Source organism: Phocoena sinus, chromosome 17 (assembly GCF_008692025.1).
Source record: "Phocoena sinus isolate mPhoSin1 chromosome 17, mPhoSin1.pri, whole genome shotgun sequence".
In the NCBI taxonomy this organism is placed as follows: domain Eukaryota; kingdom Metazoa; phylum Chordata; class Mammalia; order Artiodactyla; family Phocoenidae; genus Phocoena; species Phocoena sinus.
This window is the reverse complement of record NC_045779.1, coordinates 56,594,319-56,618,140: the sequence shown is the minus strand read 5'-3', so window position 1 is coordinate 56,618,140 and position 23,822 is coordinate 56,594,319. Positions and strand designations below refer to the sequence as shown.

Below are 23,822 nucleotides of genomic sequence, written 5' to 3'. Positions count from 1 at the left end.
GACTCTCTCTAGAGTATGGAATGTTTGGCATATGAACCCGTACTTATTTTCAGGACCGTGTCTCTTTAACAAGTAATAAAGTGTGCAAAATAAAACATATGCTCACCCTAAGGCCATAAAAGCAAAGCAATGTTCTGGCATTTACCAGGTTATTTTCATCATGAAGATAGCTGAGCTTTATAATGTAGCCACCGGGATGGAATAGTTTGACCATCTTCATTAATCCTTTTACCTGCCTGATGGTTAAATCTCCATTTGGCTTTGTTACAAGAGGGTCAGTATGATAAATGTCAGTCCCTCTTTGATTTTCAGTCTATTTGCCATCGTTTAGAGAACATGTATCACTTTCTTGAATATCCGTATTTCTCTCTAAGCAGAATGTTTAGAAGAAGGAATCATGGTTATCAGTGCATTCAATCGAATTTAGCATTATTCAACTCAATAAAAATTTTATCTCCAAATGGCATGTTCTGCTAACCATATCAAGTCCGCAGATTATTCAGTGCTTTTTGTTTCTTGGGTCATTGTAATTATAGCATATGTACAGCTGTTGGAAACACGGATACATAAGTAGTATGCTAACGCCAGGAAAGTGGGAAAAAAGAGCAGTTCTCTTTCATTTTCTGATTTCCTTCCTGGAGTCTGTGTCTGAAAATCGTTAGACCATAGACCTCTTGAATTCTTCATCATATGATTCTAAAGTTTAAAGTCAATGTTATGCATGTTTAGAATATCAGAGAAGACCGTGTTTAATTTTAATTGGAAATCAAATATAAAATTTATTTTTCTGTATTACTTTAAATATGATCTATCCTTCTTTTATTTTTTTAGCTTCCATAATCAAAATTACACATATGTCCTGTTTTTTCCCCCAATTTTGGATTCAGTCCTAATAAGAGCTAGCATTTATTAAGGGTTTCTTATGTGTATATGTAGATCTAAGCTCTTTAAGTGTATTAATTAACTCATCTTCATAAAAACCTTTGAAGTTGACACTACTATTATGTCCGTTTTAAAAAATGAGGAAACAGACATAGAGAGATGAAAGTAACTTGCCCAAGCTCACAGAGTTGAAGTGGGGTAAATGGGGCGTAAACCAGGGTCGACAGGCTACAGAATGTTGTCTTCACAACCACTATAATATATGGCCTTCCCAGTTGTACGACTGAGTTTACTGCAACTAGAAAAGCAATGGAAGACAGACCAGCCACATGTAAGGGAGGTGATATAAGACTGGTACACCAGGGCTGTTTGATGCATACTCTGTGAATTGCATTGAATTTGGGGACATCAGTGATTTCTTTGAGATGATCTCTTATCCAAACCCTGGAGTGTAATGCTGCCTTATTTGAGCTTACTAGCTTATAATTGAAATCATTGAAAAGAGAATTAATTTTGCTGATTTGTTTTCTTAATTACTGTGATTCATTTTCACTGGTACTTTGGCTGCAGAAACTAGTTCTGATAGAGTGCATAAGGGCCAAATTTTGATTTTATCAATTAAGGATGAAATGTTTTATCCCCACATTAAGGGACACGTCATCCATGTATTTGATTTACTTCATAGCCCCCTTGTTTGAAGGACTTCGTTTTAGGATTTTATGATTCAGTAGATGGTCTGAGCATTGTATTCCCCTCTTTTGATTACTAGGCACAATTTAGGTTGGTTTTTCTATGAAGATTCAGTGTTAAGGAGATGCACCCAGCTTCCATTTATGTTCTCCAAGGCTGGGTAATTAAGGTTTTACTCTTTGCCTTTGAGTAAGTAATGGAATGGGTGTGGAGGCAGAGGAACTCAGAATACTTTTAGACTGTCTAACTTGAGTGTACTCATTCCCCAGCCATGCTCAGAGCTGTGTGAGGTCCCCAGATGCTGAAAGTGAAGAAACTGGGGACTACCATGAGGGGCTTGAGAATTCAAAGGGAGTCTAATTGTCCAGCCATTCTCCTTTAATATTTAGATGACCTGTTGATGTAAGATAAAGAACACCTGCATTCTTTCATGAGTCCAGTAACATATTGGGAATCTTAATAATAAACAGTGGTTTGTTCTGAGACCTGTTTTGCCAGCTGATGGGCAGGTAGCTCCACCTCGATATTCCAACTGGCATCTCAAAGTCGACGTGTGTAGAAGTAAAGTTGTTAGTTCCTTCCCTAAAACAACTTTGTGTTCCTCTCCTTTTTTCTAGACTCCCATTTTCAAGTCAGTCAGGCCGGAAATGTCAGTTCTCCTGGATGTCTTTCTGATTTGTATCTCTCTCCAAACAATGGAGTGATTTGTCCTGTCTTTCCTTCTTTATTCTTTCCCCGGCACCACCCTTTTTTGTGTTTTTAATTTATTTTATTTTATTATTTATTTTTGGCTGCGCTGGGTCTTTGTTGCTGCGTGTGGGCTTTCTCTAGTTGTGGCGAGCTCGTTGCGGCGCGCGGGCTTCTCATTGCGGTGGCTTCTCTTGTTGTGGAGCATGGGCTTCAGTAGTTGTGGCACATGGGTTCAGTTGTTGTGGCTCGTGGGCTCTAGAGCACAGGCTCAGTAGTTGTGGTGCACGGGCTTAGTTGCTCCACGGCACGTGGGATCTTCCCGGACCAGGGCTCGAATCCATGTCGCCTGCATTGGCAGGTGGATTCTTAACCACTGCGCCACCAGAGAGGTCCCGCCCCACCCCCGCCCCGCCACTGGCACCACCCTTAATATTTACTTAGTAAATTCTTAGTGGCTTCTTTACTTATTTACTTTCTCTTTCTGTTCCCTTCTGTTCTTTCTCTTCTCATCTGCTCTCCCTTCCTTCCTCCCCCTTTTTGCCTTCCTTTGGTTTCTGTTTCTTTCTGTTCTTTTTCCTCCCTGCTTCCTCTTTATCCTTCCTTTCCTCCATCTCTTACCCATCCTCCTTCCCTCCCTTCCTTCCTTTCTTTAATTTTTAAAAATTTCACTTAGAGATGTCTTCCTGTGTTCTGTAGGAAGTATAGGTCTACTTTCTATAAAAAAAGTAGATCGTTTTAATTATACTTGTATAAGTCAATGTAGACTCTCCATTAAGACATCACCTTTCCAAATTCTCTCTCACCCCCAAACTTCCTCCACATTTCCTGAAAGCAACTTGCACTGTCTCATCCTCATTTATGCTTTACTCATTTTGTTTCCTGCACCTGAAAAACCTTTCTGAGATCACTGCCTTTGAGGCTCATCCCAAATGCCAACTCATCTGTCCACAGCTCAGTTGTCACCTCCTTCCGGAAGTCTTTGTGGAACAGTCAGTGTAGGTTAGGTGCTTTTCCTCTGTGTGGTCATGGAACTTGGTACAGCTTTCAGCAGAAGCACATATTCCACTGTTGTCATCTATTTACCTGGGAACTTTATGCACTAAAATGCAGACATGTTGGGGGTTTGGGACTTTGTCATTTCCTTGTGTCTCCCAGTGCTTGGCACATAGTAAGCATGCCACAAATCACCCTTCCCTGGAGGAAGGATGTTCCACAGTGATTCAACTCTGTTTTCTCATTAAGACCCTCTTTAGAACAAACATGCAATTATTATTTATCTCCATTATGAGCCAGCGGCAATGGCAGATCAGCTGGAGGAGAGGAACGTTGTGGATAACGTACTCAGTCTTATCATCCACTTGCACTGCATTTTCAGTTTTCTTTTACATATTTTCCCCTAAAAGATTACCTTCTAAATTAGTGAGACTGACTTTAAGGTTTACCTGTTTTCTATCTGTCCAAATACCAAACAACCATAGAAAATTAGATTGATATTATGCTGAGTAAAATAAGAAAACCAGTTTGGGATAGACTGTTTATTATTGTAATACAAAACATTTATTATAAAAATGTAGATAATTAAGGATAAGCAGTATTTTACCCTTATATTTGCACCTCTACCAATTTAGGTTTTGCCCTCACCCCCCCAAAAATTAGCGGGCTCTTATAAATCCAATGACAAAGATGTATATGGGATTTATACCAGCAACACAAAGAATAGGCTATGATAGCATGTGACTGAGCTGACTGCCGTTTAATTAGATTTGTTATTGAAATTTTTAAATACTTAATTTCCATCAAAGATACATCGCTGAGGCACACTCTATATTCTGCAGTGTGTTTTAAAGAACTGTGCAACGCGGAAACATTCCCTATGTAGATTAGCACATAGATTCTGAATTTAGTTATTTTCAGCCAAGATTGGCCCTGACAGATTTCTTCACGTTATTTGTGTGACTTCAGTATTTGAACAGTGATTTTTAACAACTTAGTTTTTTACAGTCGTGGTTTTACTTTTTTTGACGATCAGCCCGTAACCTCAAGTCCTTTTAAATTAGTACCCTGCTAATTGTCTCTGTTGCTATCAATTACAGTCCTTGAATATGAACCACATCTGAGGAAGAGTTTGTGTTTAGTTCAAACAACTCTTTTTGTTCCATTGAAAATAAATACATTTGCTAAAGTGTCATTTTAAGAGTTCTGAGGCTTTAAAAGATCTTTCCCTTTGACACATTCTTTTAGATACTATTCTTACTAGGTTTTGTTCCATATTATTAGGAGGAAAGAGCTAAATTGAGGTTAAAGACCTTGAAAAAAAGCCAACCTTTTGTATTTTTAACTTCTATAGTGAAACATTTTTGTGAAAAGCCATATGTAGATAAATTATAAATGAAACGCATGGAACAAACTACATGGAAGGAAGAGTTTTTAGAACTGAGGTTAAAATAGAATAAAAAGACATTACAGTGCTCAGTCAGTGAAAAACAACTTAAAATTTGTTCTTTTTCATGCCTTAACAGGTATCTTGGGTGTTTCTGTATAGCTCTAATTCACAAGCGAATGACCCCATAGTCGTTTGTTTTTGGGTTGAAAGATGCAGTTTGTCTTGTTTTTTGAAGAAGCCCATATGTCAGGTTGAGTCAATGATAATAGGGCCGTGAATTAGTATAGCTCCTGTAGCCCAAGTAAGTGGGAGATTTCACATCTGCAATAACTAGTTCATTCATTCAACCAAAGTGTATTGAGCTCCTGTTTACTTCCAAAGATGAATGTAATACCATTCCTTCAGCCCAAGAAGGGATGTAAATGGAAGCATTAGCTTAGTAACAACAGAATTGAACTTTTACATTTATAGCTAAGAATACTAAGGGTGACAAGTATTTGAGTTTGACTTTACCACTTCCCCTTCTGTTTAGTCTTTTCATTTCATTGGTGGGAGAAATTCAGAGATAGTTCATTTTATTAAATAATAGTCCCATTCATGTGAATAATACTGTAGAGTGTGCTCTGATATGGTATTCACCAGCTACATGGGGCTATTTAAATTCCAATTCATTAAAACTAAATTTATGAAAAATTCATAAAAACGACAAATTAAATTTAAAAAAATCAGTTCTTCAGTTGCACTAGCTCTGTTTCAAGTGTTCAGTAGCACTTAGCTAGTGGCTGCTGTATTGGACAGGGTAGACTACAGAACATTTCCATCAATTCAAGAGTTCTGTTGGACAGCAGTGATTTAGACTTTTGCAAATCACTTTTTGGATGCATTCTCTTACGTTATCCTCACGATAATCCTATAAAATGGCAAAGTGTACAATATTATTTATAGCCACAAAGATGATGAAACTGAGGTGCCAGAAGGTTAAATAGTGTGTCTTTCTACAGGATTTAACTTGAGAACTTCACTTGGGACCAAACAAATGCAAGTAAAGATACATACAAATAAATAAAGGATTTTACCTACAAATTTTTTTTTTTTTTTTCCTGCGGTACGCGCGCCTCTCACTGTTGTGGCCCCTCCCCTTGTGGAGTACAGGCTCCGGACGCGCAGGCTCAGCGGCCATGGCTTACGGGCCTAGCTGCTCCGCGGCATGTGGGATCCTCCCGGACCAGGGCACAAACCCGTGTCCCCTGCATCGGCAGGCGGACTCCCAGCCACTGCACCACCAGGGAAGCCCACTTACAAATTTTGATCTTAAAGTATAAGTAATTTAAAAGCAGAGCTGTGGTCTAGGTTTTCACTGTTGTATCCTGATGTCTGTCACAGAGATTGGCACAAGCTAAATAACCAGTAGCTACTAAGTAGATGAATGAATAGGTGTAATTTTTAGTCCAAACGGAATTTGCAGTTTAATGGGAATTTTTAAATGTGGATATCTGTATCAAAGGCACTACTGGATTATGGGTTTTCATTAAAGTTCTGGTTAGCAAAAGAAGAAGGACTGAAGTTTATACTCTTTGTTCTGCTTGTGATCTCTTTTTAGTATAGCCATTGCTAGGGAATAAGTTTTTCTATTCCTTGCTGGGGTCAACCATTTGGAAAGTTTGAAATAATTCTCTGAATGTGTAGGTGCTGTTTCCTGGCAATAAGATTAAATAAACTGTTGCTGCAAAACATTGATTTTGCATTAACTGTTCTTGCTGTGTATTTGGGTTTAACCTAGAAAAGAATTGTTTTAAGTCAGCATTCATGGGTCATGAACATGAAATGGGTATGGTTCAGTCTTAGGTATGGTGTCCTAAAATAATAAATTATATTTTATTTCAGAATTCAGTTAAATGATATATTGTACAACAGTCATATTTCACCATGACTTAAGGTACATCTCTCATAGACATAGCATAGAAATGGCCACAGATGTAACCTTAAAACCTTATTTTGGAAAGAGAAAAGGAATAGAACGCTGAGTAATTATGTTTTCCAAAGTTGGCTTTTATAATATGTAAGATGTGTAATTCTAATATTATATTAGCTTTTAATAATATGTAATACTAATATGATTAACTGCTGTTTACCAGGAAGGCAAATAGATAATCTGTACAAGTGTCAGTATTTTTGTTCTTGCCGTTAAGTTAGATCCTTGTGTTATTTGGTTGCTTGGTTGGTTTTTGAAAGGGCGGGGGGGAGTCTGAAGGCACTTTTCAGCGTAAAGTATATAACCATTAAAAGCATCCTAAACAATGGAGTTGGCTAAACACACAACCTTTAGACACATAGACACTGCCAACTTTAAAGATTTAATTCAGTTTTCATAGTAGCTTAGTTAATCCCAGACCAAAATGATTTATTGGCGGTTTTTGGTATGAAATGTTCTCTTCACCTGATACTAGTCTTTCTTAGCATGGATTTTCTGACTCTTAAAGTTGATGTCAAATACTGGAAGGGATGCTGTGATGCTTTAAATTCCCTTCAAAATCATAAGTTTAGGGCTTTTCTTAAGACTGTATGTGCTCTTTGCTCGGCCCTCTCAGTGTGGACATGGAACGTGAGGCCTGAAGATTACAAAATCAAAGAAATAGTGATGATGTGTCGTGGTTTCTCAGGAATCCCTGTTCTACAAGCAGAAGTTAAAAACATTTTCTATTAAGGAAACTCAGCAGCTCTGAAGCAATGTGGTAGCTCAGAGAAGCAAATTTCCATTTCTGGAGTTTGTACACTAGCTTTCTTTGCTCACATTAGAGAAGGTTGGGATAGTTCTGAATTTGCTCCTTTTGATTCAAGTTCAAGTTCCTGAACCAAGTACCTGAGTAGGTGGCATCCCATTGAAAGGTTCATTTTGTTTTTGAAAACAAGGTTCTTCTCACCTCTAGCGAATTGGGAAATGGATGAATTTTGCAATATTATGCATTACATTTCAGTGCAAATTTTATTTGCTTTGGTCACTAAAGTGTTAGGTTAGAATGGTGTTAGACTTACCTTGTGTAGTCTGGCTTTGACATCCTTTACACCAATGATTAATTGTCAGGTTCCTGCCTAGGAGGGTGCCCCCATTCTTGCCCTTCTGCTTTAGATAGTGCTCTGCTGTCAACAGACTGAAATCTGGGTGCTTGCCATGGTGAATATATACACTGTTTAAAGTGGGACATTGTCACCCTTCGATTAACGGCTGTGGGAGAACTTCATAATTTATTAATCTTAATGTACAGTAAATGAGCTGTTGATGTGTTCATGCACATTTCCTCCAACTGTAATATTGGAAGTAAGTTTAAAGGTGGCCCCCAGTGAGGAAGCTGTTGGCCAGAGAGGTTAAGTAATTTGATCCAGGTCACACCTCTCTTTACGTGACAGAACGGACTTCAATCTTAGTCCTGTATAGTAGAGAACAACTGTGTCTCTCAGTGCGCTAAAGGAATATTATTTGCATATTAAGTAGAATCTTTTAAATGATCTTGAGATGCTCGAGACTTTTCTCATGGAGTGATTTGGATGTGAGCAGTGATCACACATGTCATTTTTGAGCAGCTGTGGAAGAAGAACACGATTATGCCACGTGCTTAATCTATTACATCTGGTTGCTGGAAAAATTCAAAAATTCCCTGATTGTTGAAAGAGGAAATTTCTCCCCCTTTGGAGCATTTCTGTCAAAAACTCTTCTAAACAGTGAATTTTGGCTCCTGGATGGTGGCACTTAAGGTTGTGCTGCCTGATGTGGTTCTTCACCCAGAGAAGAGGTTTAGACAAAATGCCCTTTGAAGGCCTTGATTGCCCCAACACTATACACAGTTTTATAATTTTGCATAGAAAACAGAGCTCTGGTGATTTTTATGGTGAAATTATTTTTATTTTGGCCCTTGACTGTCCCCATGACCCCGCTCATGGGAGGGGCTGAGTCTTTTCTATGAGACAGAGCCTTAATCAAATAAAGCCCTAGAAGGTTTTCTTTATTTCATTTGTCCTAGATGGGGAAACATTTTAAACTCCTTACATCGACCCTCCTTCACCAAGATCTCAAGCCCACCGATGATTTCATTTTACTTTCAGTCTAATTGTGCATTCTCGGGCTTTAACCATAAGCCATTTTGTGTGGTCATTTAGCACCTTTATTTTACCCAAAAGATAGACTTCATCTTTGCAGCCCTATTGCTGTAGGAACTGAACAGAGGATTTCCCTGGAGGACACCTGCGTTGAGTAATCTCTGAGCAACTGCCCCTGGTTTTGATGGCAACCCTTAGCTTTGTGAGAAGAAATCCCACGTGATTTGGCTGCTTCCGCGGGCATGGGATTTGAAGGAGACAGTAGTAAAACCTCTTTAATTGGAAGTCTTCTTCGTAGTTTTTTTTTTTTTTAAGTATATATTATTAAATCCTTTGCATTAGTTATAGTACTTTTATAACTTACCTTCATCAGATACTTTGGCCAAAAATTTTGCATAATGAGCCTCTCATAGAGTTGCTATTGTGTAATGAAGAGTGAATTTCTTTGCCTCTGATTATTCAAGTGATTTCATAATAAGCAGAAGTACTATTGTATTTTTGGATGTGGGATACTTGGCATGTCACCTCCTCCCTCCCACAAAAAGCACTGAATTAATGATACCTTTAAAGTAACATCCATTTCTTCCATGCCAGGTTACTTCAGGTGGAACATTCATTGGCATTGGACGGAAAACACCAGACTGCCAAGGAAACACCAAGTACTTCCGCTGTAAATTCTGCAATTTCACTTATATGGGCAACTCATCAACGGAACTAGAACAACATTTTCTTCAGACTCACCCGAACAAAATAAAAGCTTCTCTCCCCTCCTCTGAGGGTGCAAAACCTTCGGAGAAGAACTCTAATAAATCCATCCCTGCACTTCGGTCCAGTGATTCCGGAGACTTGGGAAAGTGGCAGGACAAGATGACAGTCAAGGCAGGAGATGACACGCCTGTTGGTTACTCAGTGCCCATCAAACCCCTTGATTCAAGACAAAATGGTACAGAGGCCACCAGTTACTACTGGTGTAAATTTTGTAGTTTCAGCTGCGAGTCATCAAGCTCACTTAAGCTGCTAGAACATTATGGCAAGCAGCATGGAGGAGCACAGTCAGGTGGCCTTAACCCAGAATTGAATGACAAGCTGTCCAGGGGCTCTGTCATTAATCAGAATGATCTAGCCAAAAGTGCAGAAGGGGAGCCAATGACCAAGGCAGACAAGGGCTCTAGTGGGGCGAAGAAGAAGGACTTCTCCAGCAAGGGAGCGGAGGATAATATGGTCACGAGCTACAATTGTCAGTTCTGCGACTTCAGATATTCCAAAAGCCATGGCCCCGACGTTATTGTCGTGGGGCCACTTCTCCGTCATTATCAACAGCTCCATAACATTCATAAGTGTACCATTAAACACTGTCCCTTCTGTCCTAGAGGCCTTTGCAGCCCAGAAAAGCACCTTGGAGAAATTACTTATCCATTTGCTTGTAGGAAAAGTAATTGCTCCCACTGTGCGCTCTTGCTTTTGCACTTGTCTCCGGGGGCGGCCGGAAGCTCAAGAGTCAAACACCAGTGCCACCAATGTTCCTTCTCCACCCCCGACGTGGACGTGCTCCTCTTTCATTACGAGAGTGTGCATGAGTCCCAAGCATCGGATGTCAAACAAGAAGGCAATCACCTGCAAGGATCGGAGGGGCAGCCGGCTGTCAAGGAAAGCAAAGAACACTCATGTACCAAATGTGATTTCATTACCCAGGTGGAAGAAGAGATTTCCCGACACTACAGGTAAGCCGTACGGGGGGAAAAATAGTGAGAAAATGATAGAAAGTATCCAGAGGGCTGACCCAAGGCTTTTGGGGAATGATTGTGGTGACCTTGGGCAGTTATAGAACAAGATCATGTTCTATAAGATCACAGACTGCAGATTCTATATTAGTAGATGTGATAACCACAGATTTTAATTTGGTCACTTGTTTCAAACTGTTTACTCTTATGATTCATACCTGTTTTATACCATCTACTGAATATATTTTAAAATTCTCAATGATGCTGATAATGTTGATGGTTTTACCGCAATTCATTTATTTGTCCTTGCTAAGTATGACCCCATATCCCATGATTTTTGATGGAGCAGCTTCCAAATGAAAGATGCCACTATAATATGTACTATTCTCTATTCCACCTGGGAAACAATCCACTTGAGAACATGTTGCTCGTTTTTCTTTTAAAATGAAATCGGACATTCTTCTGGTTTTAAAAAATTAAGCAACATCATTGTTTTGCGTACAGACAGTAATGTGAAGCAGAGAACTCTGTAATATGTGTGACTTTGGGTTTCTGTACACTCTGAGTGAGTAAAGCTGCTTACGTTGTTTCAGATTCGTAAATAGATGTAAGGTGTGTTACTGTTTTCCTTCTACTTCCATCTTATTCTTGTTATAAACACTAACTTTCCCAATTAATCTTTCATACTTTCTAGAGATGAGTTTAGAATACATATCTTTTTTTTTTTTTTTTTTTTGCGGTACGCGGACCTCTCACTGTTGTGGCCTCTCCTGTTGTGGAGCAGAGGCTCCGGACGCGCAGGCTCAGCGGCCATGGCTCACGGGCCCAGCCGCTCCGCGGCATGTGGGATCTTCCCGGACAGGGGCACGAACCCGTGTCCCCTGCATTGGCAGGCGGACTCTCAACCACTACGCCACCAGGGAAGCCCTAAAATACATACCTTTATTTCATCTATGTATTCATTTCTTAACTAATTAACTCCAAAAATACACATAGTGCCAGGCATTGATTATAAAATAGGAGAAAAGAACATAAACATAGTGCCCTTATGGAACTTATGATTTAGCAGAATCCTGGTAGCATTCAGATATTACTTCCAGAGTATTGGGTACTCTTGTTATCATGCCTCTAAGCATCAAAGTCAAGAGCTTTATTTACTATTTTTAAGGGCTTTTCCATTTGCAGACTCAATATCCTAGTTTAAAAATCTGGTTATTTAAATTTTCACATCCCAAGATTTTAAATAGTTCCTCCCATTATTTTAAAAAGTTGTGTGTTAGTACCAGTGTGTGTCTGTTTTCTCAATCACCAGTAACGAAGCAGTTTATGTCCAACAATAGGCTAACAATGTTACACGTTAATTTGAAGGGCATCCTAATGTTCACAGTGGATCTAAACGTTCAGAAAACACTTCCTTGAGATGTACACTGTTTAATTTATAAGGTCAGCCCTGGGAAAGACACAGTCCTGCGATCAGATATGTGTTCACACTTGCAGTGAGTGTTTCTGGCTCTTTTGATGTTAGCTGCATGCTTATTTATTACTGGGGCAAGCAGACATTAGCTTCCTTCCGAGCCTTGTTAGTATGTATACTGTGCGTGTACATTTCTTAAGCGATGTAGAAATTAGATAACCCATTCTTTTTTTGAAGGAGGAGGCTTTTTTTAATCATGAAGAAATTAGCCAATACACACACACACACACACACACACACTGATGCATGTAGATACCAGATCCCTTGGATGAGTGGCTTTTTTTGAGGAAGCTGAGGCTATTGTTTGAAAACTTGGCTGGAAAAATAGAGATTCCATATGTTTTGGTTAAACAAACAAACAAAATCTAAGAAATAAATATGAATAAAAATATTACTGAATAATCTCAGAGTTTAATTAATATTCAGTAATGAAAGTAAGCTCCAGAAGGAAGAGACTAGTTCTATTTTGTTCATTGCTGTATCTGCACGATTTAGCGTAGTAGTGCCAGGATGGGTAATAGGTGCTCAGTGAATACATTTAAATAAATGAGATCCCTGTGAGGTTTTGACTTCACAGTAGTCATGAATAAGTCGAAATCTCCATGGTGAGTTTTAATTTAATCTTTGACTATTGTACGGTCTTGGAACCCTTCTGAGGACACACAAAATGGAAGTACATTTTGAACTTAAGTCAACCTTCTTAGTATTTTATTAGATTAAAAATAATTAGCAGCACTTGTCTCTAGGTCATTATAATCCTCTCGCACTTATTCTTAAAACCTGATGTAGTTTGTGTGATCCTAGGTCCTTTAAGTTGCTCTGCTTGAGTTCTTTTAGAAATATTTGAAATTTGGAGACTTACTGTTTCAGGAGCCACAGCTTGGTAAGAAGTATAAAGAAACTCTACTGAAAGTTGAACAGTGGAGGCTCCAGGGATGTGAAAACAGATAGTCACATGAATGTTGAAAACTTAATCTGCTATCAAAGCACTTCCCCCAAATGCTACATTTTGAAGGTAGTGTAGGAGGAGAGAAATTTACCACATCACAATACTATCTTTCTAGTTAAATTTATATTTATTCATATTATTCATGTTGGGAAACTTTTACCACAATTCTGTTATTACTGGGGATTATATTCTAGGCTTTTGAATACTTTATGTACAAGACTTATAGTGTACTAAAAAAGATAGCACAAACGGAGAGCTGTACAATGTGTGAAATCATGTAGCTATAAAATAACTACAGCTAAGAAGCAAGAGAGTTGATTTAAAGCTATCAGAGAAAAACCTCAGTGTGGATTTCATTCCATGGGCATTTCCCTAAAGAACCAGTTTAACCTGAGTTGAACTGCCAACATGACCCACTTAGTAAGTGAGACTTGGCCAGTTCTGCTTTCTTTATGTTTCATATTTACTTATGATACCCCGTAGTTCACGTCATGACAGAATTCTTATATTCCACTCATGTTTGTTTCTCACACTCCATTTCTTTTATTATATATTACTTAATTAACCAGTGTACCCATTCTCTAATTGACTACCATTCTCCTAATCAACATTTTCAGTGTTATAACTTTGTGTTTCTGGAGTTGTGGCAGGAATACCTCCTTACAAAGCAACTATGCCAGATAAAACATAATTTCTTAGTGACTTGTTAGACTTCCATGAATTAAGTGAAAGTTCTGAAGCTTTTCTCTTCACCCCTTCACCAAAAGTGAGCTAAACCCAGACTGGTGAGAGCAAGCAGGGAATGCAAGTTTTCATGGATGAAAAATGCTGACATTGATACTGCAGTTATATTGAGACTAAGCCCAGAGTCACTGGCAGAGAGAGGGCGTTGAATCCATGAGTTTCACTCTAAGCTGACACCTTGAAGTTGGCTAATGTGATTCAACATTACTGCCTTCCTCTGACTCCTGTCAGAAGTAAACACAGATTTATCTCCAGGAAAATACTCCAGTTTTCACCTCCATGTTACGTATGGCTTAAGATAAACCTTATATGAGCTTCCACATTACAACAGTTTACCATATGAGTGTGGATGTAAATCACTACATGTGAAATCAGTAGGAAAAGCAAATAATAGCTTTAGATACCCAGGAACTTCAGATCAGCAGTTTTCATTTAGAAAATAATAATTAATAAATGTTTAAAGAAATGAAAATTACACTTATAAATTGATCAAGCTACATGAGACTGTAAATAACCAGGAATATTCAAAAAAGAAACAATAGCATTTTTAAATGGACAATCTAATTATTGAAATTTAAAACATATGGACAAGGTAAGTAATATATTAGCAAATGAGTTAATCAGAAGTTAAATCTGAAGATATTAGCCAGAATACTTAAGAGAGGGGAAGGGGATGGAAAATATCAAAAGTGGATATTAAGATATGAAAATACAAGAAGCTGTTCTGACATGCATCTAATTAGAGTCCCAGAAGAAAAGAATATTGAATGGAAGATAAGCAATCAATATTTGAGAAGATAATGGCAGATGAGTTCTTAAAACTGATGAAAGACATAAACACACAGGTACAAAATAGGATAGCTTATACTGAGCAGAATATGTAGATCTTCCTTGACTTATAATGGGCTTATGTCCCAATAAACCCAGTATAAGTTGAAAATAACGTAGATCAAAAATGCATTTAATACAACTAACCTACTGAAATCATAGCTTAGCCTAGCCTAACTTAAATGTGCTCAGAACACTTGTACCCTATAGTTGAGAAAAATCTTTTAACACAAAGCTTATTTTATAATAAAGTGTTGACTATCTTATGTAATTTATTGAATACTGTACTGAAAGTGAAAACCAGAATGGTTGTCTGGGTACAGAATGGTTGTAAATGTATTGGTTTTTTTCCCCTCCTGATCATGTGGCTGACTGGGAGCTGGGGTTCCCTGCTTCGACCCAGCATCATGAGAGAGTATCGTACCACGTATCCTGCATATTATTAGCCCAGTAAAAGATCCAAATTCAAAATTCAAAGTACGGTTTCTACTGACTGCATATGGTTTTTGCACCGTCCTAAGGTTGAAAGATTGTAAGTCGAACCATCATAAGTTGGGGCCATCTGTACACAAATAAATTCAGTCATAGACATCTTGTAGTAAAAATTGAAATGCTAAGGCAGAGAGGTTCCTTAGAGCAGCTAAAGAGAAACAACAGCTCAACTATTCAGAAAAGACTATTAGGTTAACAGTAGACTTTTTATCAGCCACAATGGAAACCAGAAGATGGAGAAATACTATTCAGTTTTGAAGAAAAAAAAAAAAAAGTCAACCTAGTATTGCCTGCCTGTCAAAACTACCTTCCAAAAATAAGAGCAAAGACATTTTCACATAAACAAAGACCAGGGAACTGTGAGTAAGTCTCAACAGCCATAGCATGCCTAATTTATGCAGTTAAAAAGGGATTGACTGAGTTATTGGGCAACCCTATTATGTGAGTTTGCAGGGAGATTGATCAGAATTAAGGTGTTCTAAAGTGCTTGAATTGTCTGGAGTTAGTGAGTTAGGACTTTGTTATGCATATTTTGATAACTTTAGGGATAACTAATGAAAGAGTAGGAAATGAGTACATAACTTCCAAAGCTATAGAGGAGAAAAATGGACAACAAAATAAAGAACACCCATAAAATTCAATCTTAATTTAATGTATCCTTTTTTAGAGGATACGTGGGGAAAAGTATACAAATAGAATTTTTAAAGGAAGATGGTAAAAAGAAAAGTCCAGATATCAAAAATCTTAATGAATCTGTGCGGGTTAAACTTTTCACTTAAAAGATATTATCAGACATATTAAAAAAAATTTAACTATAAGCTGTTTATAGGTTACACACTCAAAGCATAAGGCTATGGAGTGTTTGAAAGAGCAAAATAGACTAAGTTATAGGTGTAAATATAAACGAAAGAACAATTGAGGTAGCTTTATTAATCTCATACAATTTAGACCCTAAGACAAAAAGCATATGCAGGAAAAGTCATTACTAATGATAAGAGGTTCAGTTCATCAGGGATATATAATAATTACAAATATATAAAATATAAATATATATGTAAAGCACAAATTGATCAAGAACTACAGGGAAAATATGACAAACTGTAATCACAGTAGTACATTTTAGGAAACCTCCCTTATTAAAGGTTGAACAGAAAAAATTTTTTCAAAATATAAAATATTTGAGCAACAAATTAAGAAACTTATTTATTTATTTATTTATCTTGGCAATGCTGTGTGGCTTGCAGGATCTCAGTTCCCTGACCAGGGATTGAACCTGGTCCACGGCAGTGAAAGCCCAGAATCCTAACCTCTAGGTCACCAGGGAACTCCCTGTTTTTTTTTTTTAACTTGATTTGATTAAAATACATAAATTCTACACCCAACGATTAGAGAATGCACATGCTTTTCAAGCAGATATAAAATGCTTATAAAATTTGATACATACTAAGCCAATAAGAAATAAGATTTCAGAAAAACAGTATCGGGCTTCCCTGGTGGCGCAGTGGTTGAGAGTCCGCCTGCCAATGCAGGGGACGCGGGTTCATGCCCCTGTCCGGGAAGATCCCACATGCCACAGAGCGGCTGGGCCCATGAGGCATGGCCGCTGAGCCTGCGCGTCGGGAGCCTGTGCTCCGCAACGGGAGAGGCCGCAACAGTGAGAGAGGCCCGCGTACCGCAAAAAAAAAAAAAAACAGTATCATATAGAACATACCCTTATACTCAGTGTAATTAAATCAGACGTCCATAGCAGAAAGTTAAGGATAGATGAAATCACACAAGGCAAATATTAACCAAAGAAAACAATGAGGTCATTTTATTTATTCCAGGAAACATAGGTGTTAAGACAAAAAATATATAATGGATTAAAAAATGGATAAAAATTGCCAGTACATATGATTTTATAAAGTGAATTTAGCAAATTCTGGCAATATCAGATGCTCGTATTCCCAAAGACCATGTAATTTCACTCCTCAGAAGAAAACTTCTTGTGTGGGAACACTAGGAAACGTGTGCAAAAATGTTCAAAGTAGTATTTTTTTAAAGAGCAAAACAACCGAAACAAAAAGCAAAGCAAATAAGAAAAAAACCTCAACTATACATAAGAGGTTAGTTAAGTAACTTATAGGTTTGTCATACAGTGGAATATTATACAATAGTGAATTTGAATAAATGACAGTTGAATACAACATGGATGTCTTATAAATATAATTTTGACCGAATAAAAACAGATCAAAGACAACTATTTGTAGCTTCATACCATTTCATAGAAGTTCATAAAAGAAGTTCGTAAAAACTAGCAAAACAAAACTATACATATATTCATATATATTTATATATGTATACACCATGTATATTTGTTACATTCATATACATATATTGAACTGTACCATAAACATTATTTTCCCTCTATAAATATATCATTCTTTCTTTCTCTGTTTATATATATATATATGTGTGTGTGTACATACTCTTTGTCACTCTGTATCTCTCCATATAAAGATAAAGAATATATATACATATGTCAATCATATTTTATGATCCTATGATTATGTTCATTTTCATTTTTTGCGAAACCTAGATATGAATGTGTATATATGTGCATGTACACGTGTGCGATTAATATTACACGATAAAATTTTAAAAATGAGGCATCAATTCTCATCAATACACATATCCAATAAATATTTGAATAAATAGTCAACTTCCCTTATTATTAAAAAACTACTTGAAAATCAGTGATATAGTCATCATCTACCTAATTGACTAGAATGTGGAAAAATGTACATATTTTTTGGTAGTGTATGTGATGACAAGCATCTGTCTGTTTAGGGATTTATGAATGCGTTAAGATTTTTTTAAACAGTGTTTGAATATTTTAGACATAAAATATATATCTTTATGGTTATTTCCTTTATATCTAAAGGAAATAACATTGGATGCAGTAGCTGATTAAATTAATGTAGCTACTGCACAATTTCTACCTTAAAAGAGCTCTGGGAAGGAACATGAGCTGTGTGCTCTGCTAGTTCTGAAGAATAGATTTTATGATAAGCACTTAATTATCAGCACATCTGAAAAAGCTAAGTACACAGTGCATTAGTACAGAGTTTCTAAAAGGGTGAGTACCAAGATGGTTACATCTAGATTTGTGTATTTTATGTGTCATGTTCTTTTAAACAATACCTAATAAATCAGTTGCCTGTAAAACCTTGAAATGGACATCATGGTTCAAGTTGAAAATTCCCATTGTGAGACAGAAAGTTACCCAAGGTATTATAGTCCATCAAGAGAATAACCCACAATTGCACTACCTTTATTTGGATACATTATTTATTAGAAATTTCAGATTTAGTGGTCCTGAAGACTTTATATAGGAACACTTATCGAGTCATGGAATAAGATCAATTTTAGCCATGATTTACATTTCATATTATATAATTTATTTCTCTTTTCTTGTTTACTTTCTATTTCATGGGAAGATTTATTTTTCTGTTTTGAATGTTTGGTAGGGATATCTTCTTTTGGAAAGTGAATCATAAATTGAGATTTTTCAGCTAAGACATTAGTTGTGTTTTCTTCTACCACGTGAAGGTGGAATCACCCCACACCCTTCTAAAAGAACCCAGTTATTCCAAATAAGTAAATACTCATCAGATTATTTCAGTATAAAAATACAAGATGAGTGGATTGAATGGAATCTTATTCATTCAGAATTTCAATTTTCCTTAGATTATATTTTGTAGACTACTCCTTTGCACTTGACTAAGGCTGAATATTAAATTTTCAGCTTTTAGAAGTTGATTATCGGTTACCCACCTATACATCTGTAATTCCTTTTCTGTTTTTGTCCCTCAAGTACTCTCTTCAGATGCTTTTCATTCCAACATTCAACAGTGGCAGTGACCTCAAGTGCCACACCTGTAGACTCTTATGACACAAAAAATGACTAATTAGTTGTCACATATACTGAGCTATATTTAAATTAAATCACTTCATTTACTCTTCCTTTGTGACAATTTACCTGTAGGTATTTTTTTCCATAATTACCAAAAAATACCTTTGAAGTCTTAATTGATTAGTATTTATAATTTATTCATTTACTTTGATGTCCATTTAGTCATTGAAGAAGAAAAACTATGGTTAAAACTATTGAAAGTGAAATACAGTTATTCGGTGAAGGAGAGCTTTTTAAGTTATGGCATAAATCTCTGGAAGTTAACATTAAAAGGAAAAAAACAAAGCATTGTTTAGAGCTGACTCCACAAATACCGTGAGCTGTTTGTTATGAAAATCGAAATACAGAAATATTATCAGAGTAGAGCAAAAGACTAGCACCTTTTAACTGATTTTTTTCTAGAATCTAGAAAACCTCAGTTCTTTATGAATTATGAAAATAATTTTTAATCTCTGCTAATGAATAAAATGCTACTGCTAGGATAAAAGGTATTGAAATATGCATGGATCTGAAATAAATGCTTTTTTATAGCACGTGAAAATTCTGTCAAGTAGAATAAGGAATAAAACATCTTTTCTCAAAGAAATTTTAAGTCACTTGAATTAAGTACAATTTGGTTTTTTTATGCAGCTTGATGTAGTTTTTTCTGGAGGCAAAAGATGATTATCTCTTTTATCAAAGTTGATTGTGTTCATTGTCTAAAGCTTTGCACTGGAAAAATTGAGATTTTATGTAAGTGTGTCCCAAACATTGTATGGGACATACTTACACTAAAATATTATTTGTTTATTATCTGAAATTCACATTTAACTGGGCATCCTGTATTTTATCTGGCACCGAAAATGGTAGGGAGATCTACAGACTGACATCTTTTTTCCTCAGGTAGCATGAAGAGAATGTTTGCTATCCAGTTGGCAGCAGAGTATAGAATTTAAATTAATGCAAATATATTTGCAGTGTCTTTTAAATTAGTTGAGCTTCATGTAGCTAGAAGTTCTAGGAGTTTTTAAATAATGAAGAGTTTATTCAGAGAACCATTCAAAATATACCATCTGCAAAATATCTATGTACTTCTTAATATTTCTCTGCTGCTTTATGACTTTACCTATTAAGTCTAGCATTACCAGAGCTGTGGTGGTTCATTCCTTTGGTTATTAAGTAGATATTTACTGACTGTCTGGATGTTCTGGGTGGAGCTGGAAGGGATATATAGAGATGTGTGGGCTTTGATCTTGATTTTAAGGCAATTACAATATAACTGTAAAGTAAGACATACATGATTATTTGGTAAATGAGAGCTTTTTAAATGATGAAATAAATCTTTTTATGCCATCACTTATATCAAAGGCCATTCATTTTAATAAAACGCAATGTGAAAAAAATCCTTTGGATGACAGAGTTTCAGAGTAGCTCAGAGGATGGTAGGTTTACCCTTGGGTTTGAGTCATTTGGGAAGTCTTTATGGATGAGAAGGTAGTTAAGATGGGTCTTGAAAAATGAAGAGAAAACTCCCTGAACCTTTTGAGGTTTTCATATTAATGTTGATAAAATGAAATGTATTCAGTAGGTTAGAGCAGAGTCCAAACTAATGTAGTTTCTCAATGACTAAACTTTTATTCTTCAGTAGTGTTTCTTATACTAGGCATTAAAATAATCTTTTTATTTTGGGGGGACATGGCATTAAGTTGAAGGGCTTTTCAGTTATTGTTGAGAGTGACACAAGTCAGAAATATACCCAAATCTTTCAGGAAGTAATTCCTGAACAAGCTAGTAGTATTGCATCAACTACCAAACAGCATACATGCAAGAATAACTAGGGACACGAGCTAGAATACTGCATCATGCACTCCGTATTATTTTATGAATTGACTTGTCTGTGCTTCACATTCTTATGGTATGAAGTAGGGATGGAAATAGGTACTATGTGTGATTGTTGTAGAATAATATATATAAATGGCCTAGAACTAAAGAATACTAAAAGATGATCCCCAAACAGTGGAATAAAGAAGATGAATGACCATTTGCGGATTATGCTCGACAATGTCATGTTTATAGTTTTAGTTGATGAAGCTGTTAGGGTTGACTTTCAGAGGTGGGAGTATGTGCTTTAAGAGGGGAAGATGATGTTGCTCATCGTAAAGAATTCATTTGGGAATGTTCTGTCAAGTACTGAGTATATATATTGAGAGTTCATTCCAATCTAACACTCATCGGTATATTTCTGACCATGGCTTCGTGACTTTTGCTATTTAAGGTGTGGTCTGGGAACCAACAGCGTCAGCATCATCTGGGATTTTGTAAGAAATAGAGACTATTGGGTACCACCCCAGATTTCCAGAATCAGAAAATGAGTTTTAACAAGATTCCCAGATGATTCTTCTGCATGTTAGGGTTTAAGAAGCACCGCTCTAGATGTTAGCATAGGTGATTGAAAAGTTCATGTTGCTCCCAGCTTTTGAAAGTACAGTGATGTTGTCTTTTTAATATATTTCCTATCATTTATTTGATGACTGTTATATGGAGAAAGAAGTCCTTCAGTTCTCCAGAGTATTATGCAGCAAATTGCCTTTTCTGCTTCACCTCAGGGTGTTCAGTGGCCTGAAAGATGGAGCAGTTTAGCAGTTTACTGCTTAATTGTCAAGCTTTACTCTCTTTTCATGAATAGGAGTCACACTCAGAATCTTATGATTCTGAATAACAAAGATAGTAAGGGCATTACCTGTGTTTTATTAGAGTCACAGGTGGTAGAGGATGTCTTGAGTGTGTTCATTCAGTTGTTTTGAACCAGGATATATCTACTAATGCAGTTTGTGACTGGTCCCTGCATGGGTGTCCCCTGAAGACCTTACTAAAAATTCAGATTCTCAGGTTATGTCCAGGATATTCAGATCTTCAGTAGGGCAACTGAGAGGCCTTGGAATCTGTATTGCTAAGAAACTCCTTCAGTTGCAGCACTGCTTGCAGCCCGTTTTGCAAACCATTGCTGTAGTCAGTCTCACTTCTGTCAGTTAGAAGACCTTTCCCTTCCCCTCATGTTTTCAATTTTTAGCCCTCATTTTTCATTGTCAGTATTGTCAGTAATTTTATTTATTTTTGTATAAAGTTAAAAATTCAGGCAACCGAGGATAGAAAAATAGAACATCAGTCTGGAAGGTAGAAGCCCTGTATTCTTGACTTGATGTAGACTAAATGGACAAGGCACTTTCTTCATTTTACTTATCTATAAAATGGGCTTTATACCTCAGTGGAATGTGAGATCACATATGTGTGAGTGCTTTGAAGTCTTCAAAAGAAAACGTGTGTGCGTTGAGCTTGTTATTGCCAGCTCGTTTTAATATCCTTCCTGTTAGTATGTGTTTTTCTTTTCAATGTAAAACCCGGTTCTCACTGAAAACTTATCTCTGCAGTTTCTGTCTCCTTTCTGCTTTACACCCAGCCTCACCGTCCTCCGCATTTGGACAGTCCTCCAGCACCTGTATCACGGAAGGTTTTGCCTTGATCATTCAGAATAAGAGCTCCTCTGTGGGCAGATCTGAACAGCTCTTGCCGAGACCTGTAAGGAGGCAGAGAGTTGTCCGTTGGGACAGGAACTTGAAACTAGAAAACCTAGAAGCTCCCAGACACCTTGTGTCAAGAGTGATACATTGCGATGAATTCATTGCCTAGACAGGACACACCCAGAACTCCTTGTATATTTAGGAGGACATGTCAGTCACATACCAGTTAAAGGTTGGATGTATTCGTCTTTTTATGGTGAAGGAATAGGTTGTCTCAAGGACATTTCTAGATTGCAGAGTAAGTAGATATTGAAGGCACATAATCTTAGTTACTGAGATATATTACTAGATATATTATGGTTCTAAACCACCCTCCTGAATACATTTACAAAGCATCCCTACCTCTGAAGACTTCAGGAAAACACAGGTAATGCCCTTTCTGTCTTCGTTATTCAGAATTTTAAGATTATGGGTCTGACTACTATTATTGAAAAAAGAGTAAGGCTTGACAATTAACTGCTAAACTGCTCCACCTTTCAGGCCATTGAATACCACTAGGTGAAGCAGAAAAGGCAAAAAATATATTCTACCTGGTAATGTCTTAAAACAAAGGATCTGCTAGGAAATAAACATGGTTTAAGAAAGATGCCTGTCATGGTTAAGGTACCTGGGGGAGTGGAAAAGAATGATACCAAAATGCCAGTTGGTAAGTTTTAGCGCCTTTGAATAGAGTGAAGAATGCAGATTCACACAGAAGGGGGGCTTTATCTAATTTTAGGATTTATATTGGTTAACTCATACTAGATGCACTATTATTTTCATTTTGCAGGTGAGGAAATTGAGGCAGGTTCAGTAAATTATCCAAAGTCACATATATAGTAAAATACAGAGCCAAGCTTGAAACTTAGGCATTCTGGTTCTAGAGTCTTACTTTTAAGTGAACTAAATTGCTTCTCCAATAAAACTATGAGTCTTCTGTTTTAAAATAATTTTGTCATGTGGTACTCTAGAGTCTTGCACTTCTTCTCTTTTTTTTTGCGGTACGCGGGCCTCCCACTGCTGTGGCCTCTCCCGTCGCGGAGCAGAGGCTCCGGACGCGCAGGCTCAGCGGCCGTGGCTCACGGGCCCAGCCGCTCCGCGACATGTGGGATCTTCCCGGACCGGGGCACGAACCCGTGTCCCCTGCATCGGCAGGCGGACTCTCAACCACTGCGCCACCAGGGAAGCCCGTGCAGTAGCTTTAAGTAACAGGTCTCAAAACGTATTTTGTTATTTTAAGTTGTAACTCCTAACACATTATATCGTGGAGTAGCAAGTGTTTCATGTGGTTATTTAATTAGAAAGCCATACAAGGTTTTTACAGTTAAAGAATGTATGCCTTATTCCCAGTTATTTGTGTACCTTTCCAGTATGCCCTTTAGGATA

At 37.1% G+C, this 23,822-nt stretch overlaps 1 protein-coding gene across 4 annotated transcripts in view; it reads left to right on the top strand.

Annotated features, from left to right (window-relative positions):
• The window catches only part of TRPS1 (transcriptional repressor GATA binding 1), a 255,589-nt gene that overhangs the window by 52,409 nt on the left and 179,358 nt on the right, over positions 1–23,822 (top strand). For all 4 annotated transcript variants that reach the window (XM_032610036.1, XM_032610035.1, XM_032610034.1 and 1 more), the window contains one exon: positions 9,332–10,458. In XM_032610036.1, the coding sequence (XP_032465927.1) occupies positions 9,332–10,458 (1,127 nt within the window). The remainder of the gene's footprint in view (positions 1–9,331; positions 10,459–23,822) is intronic.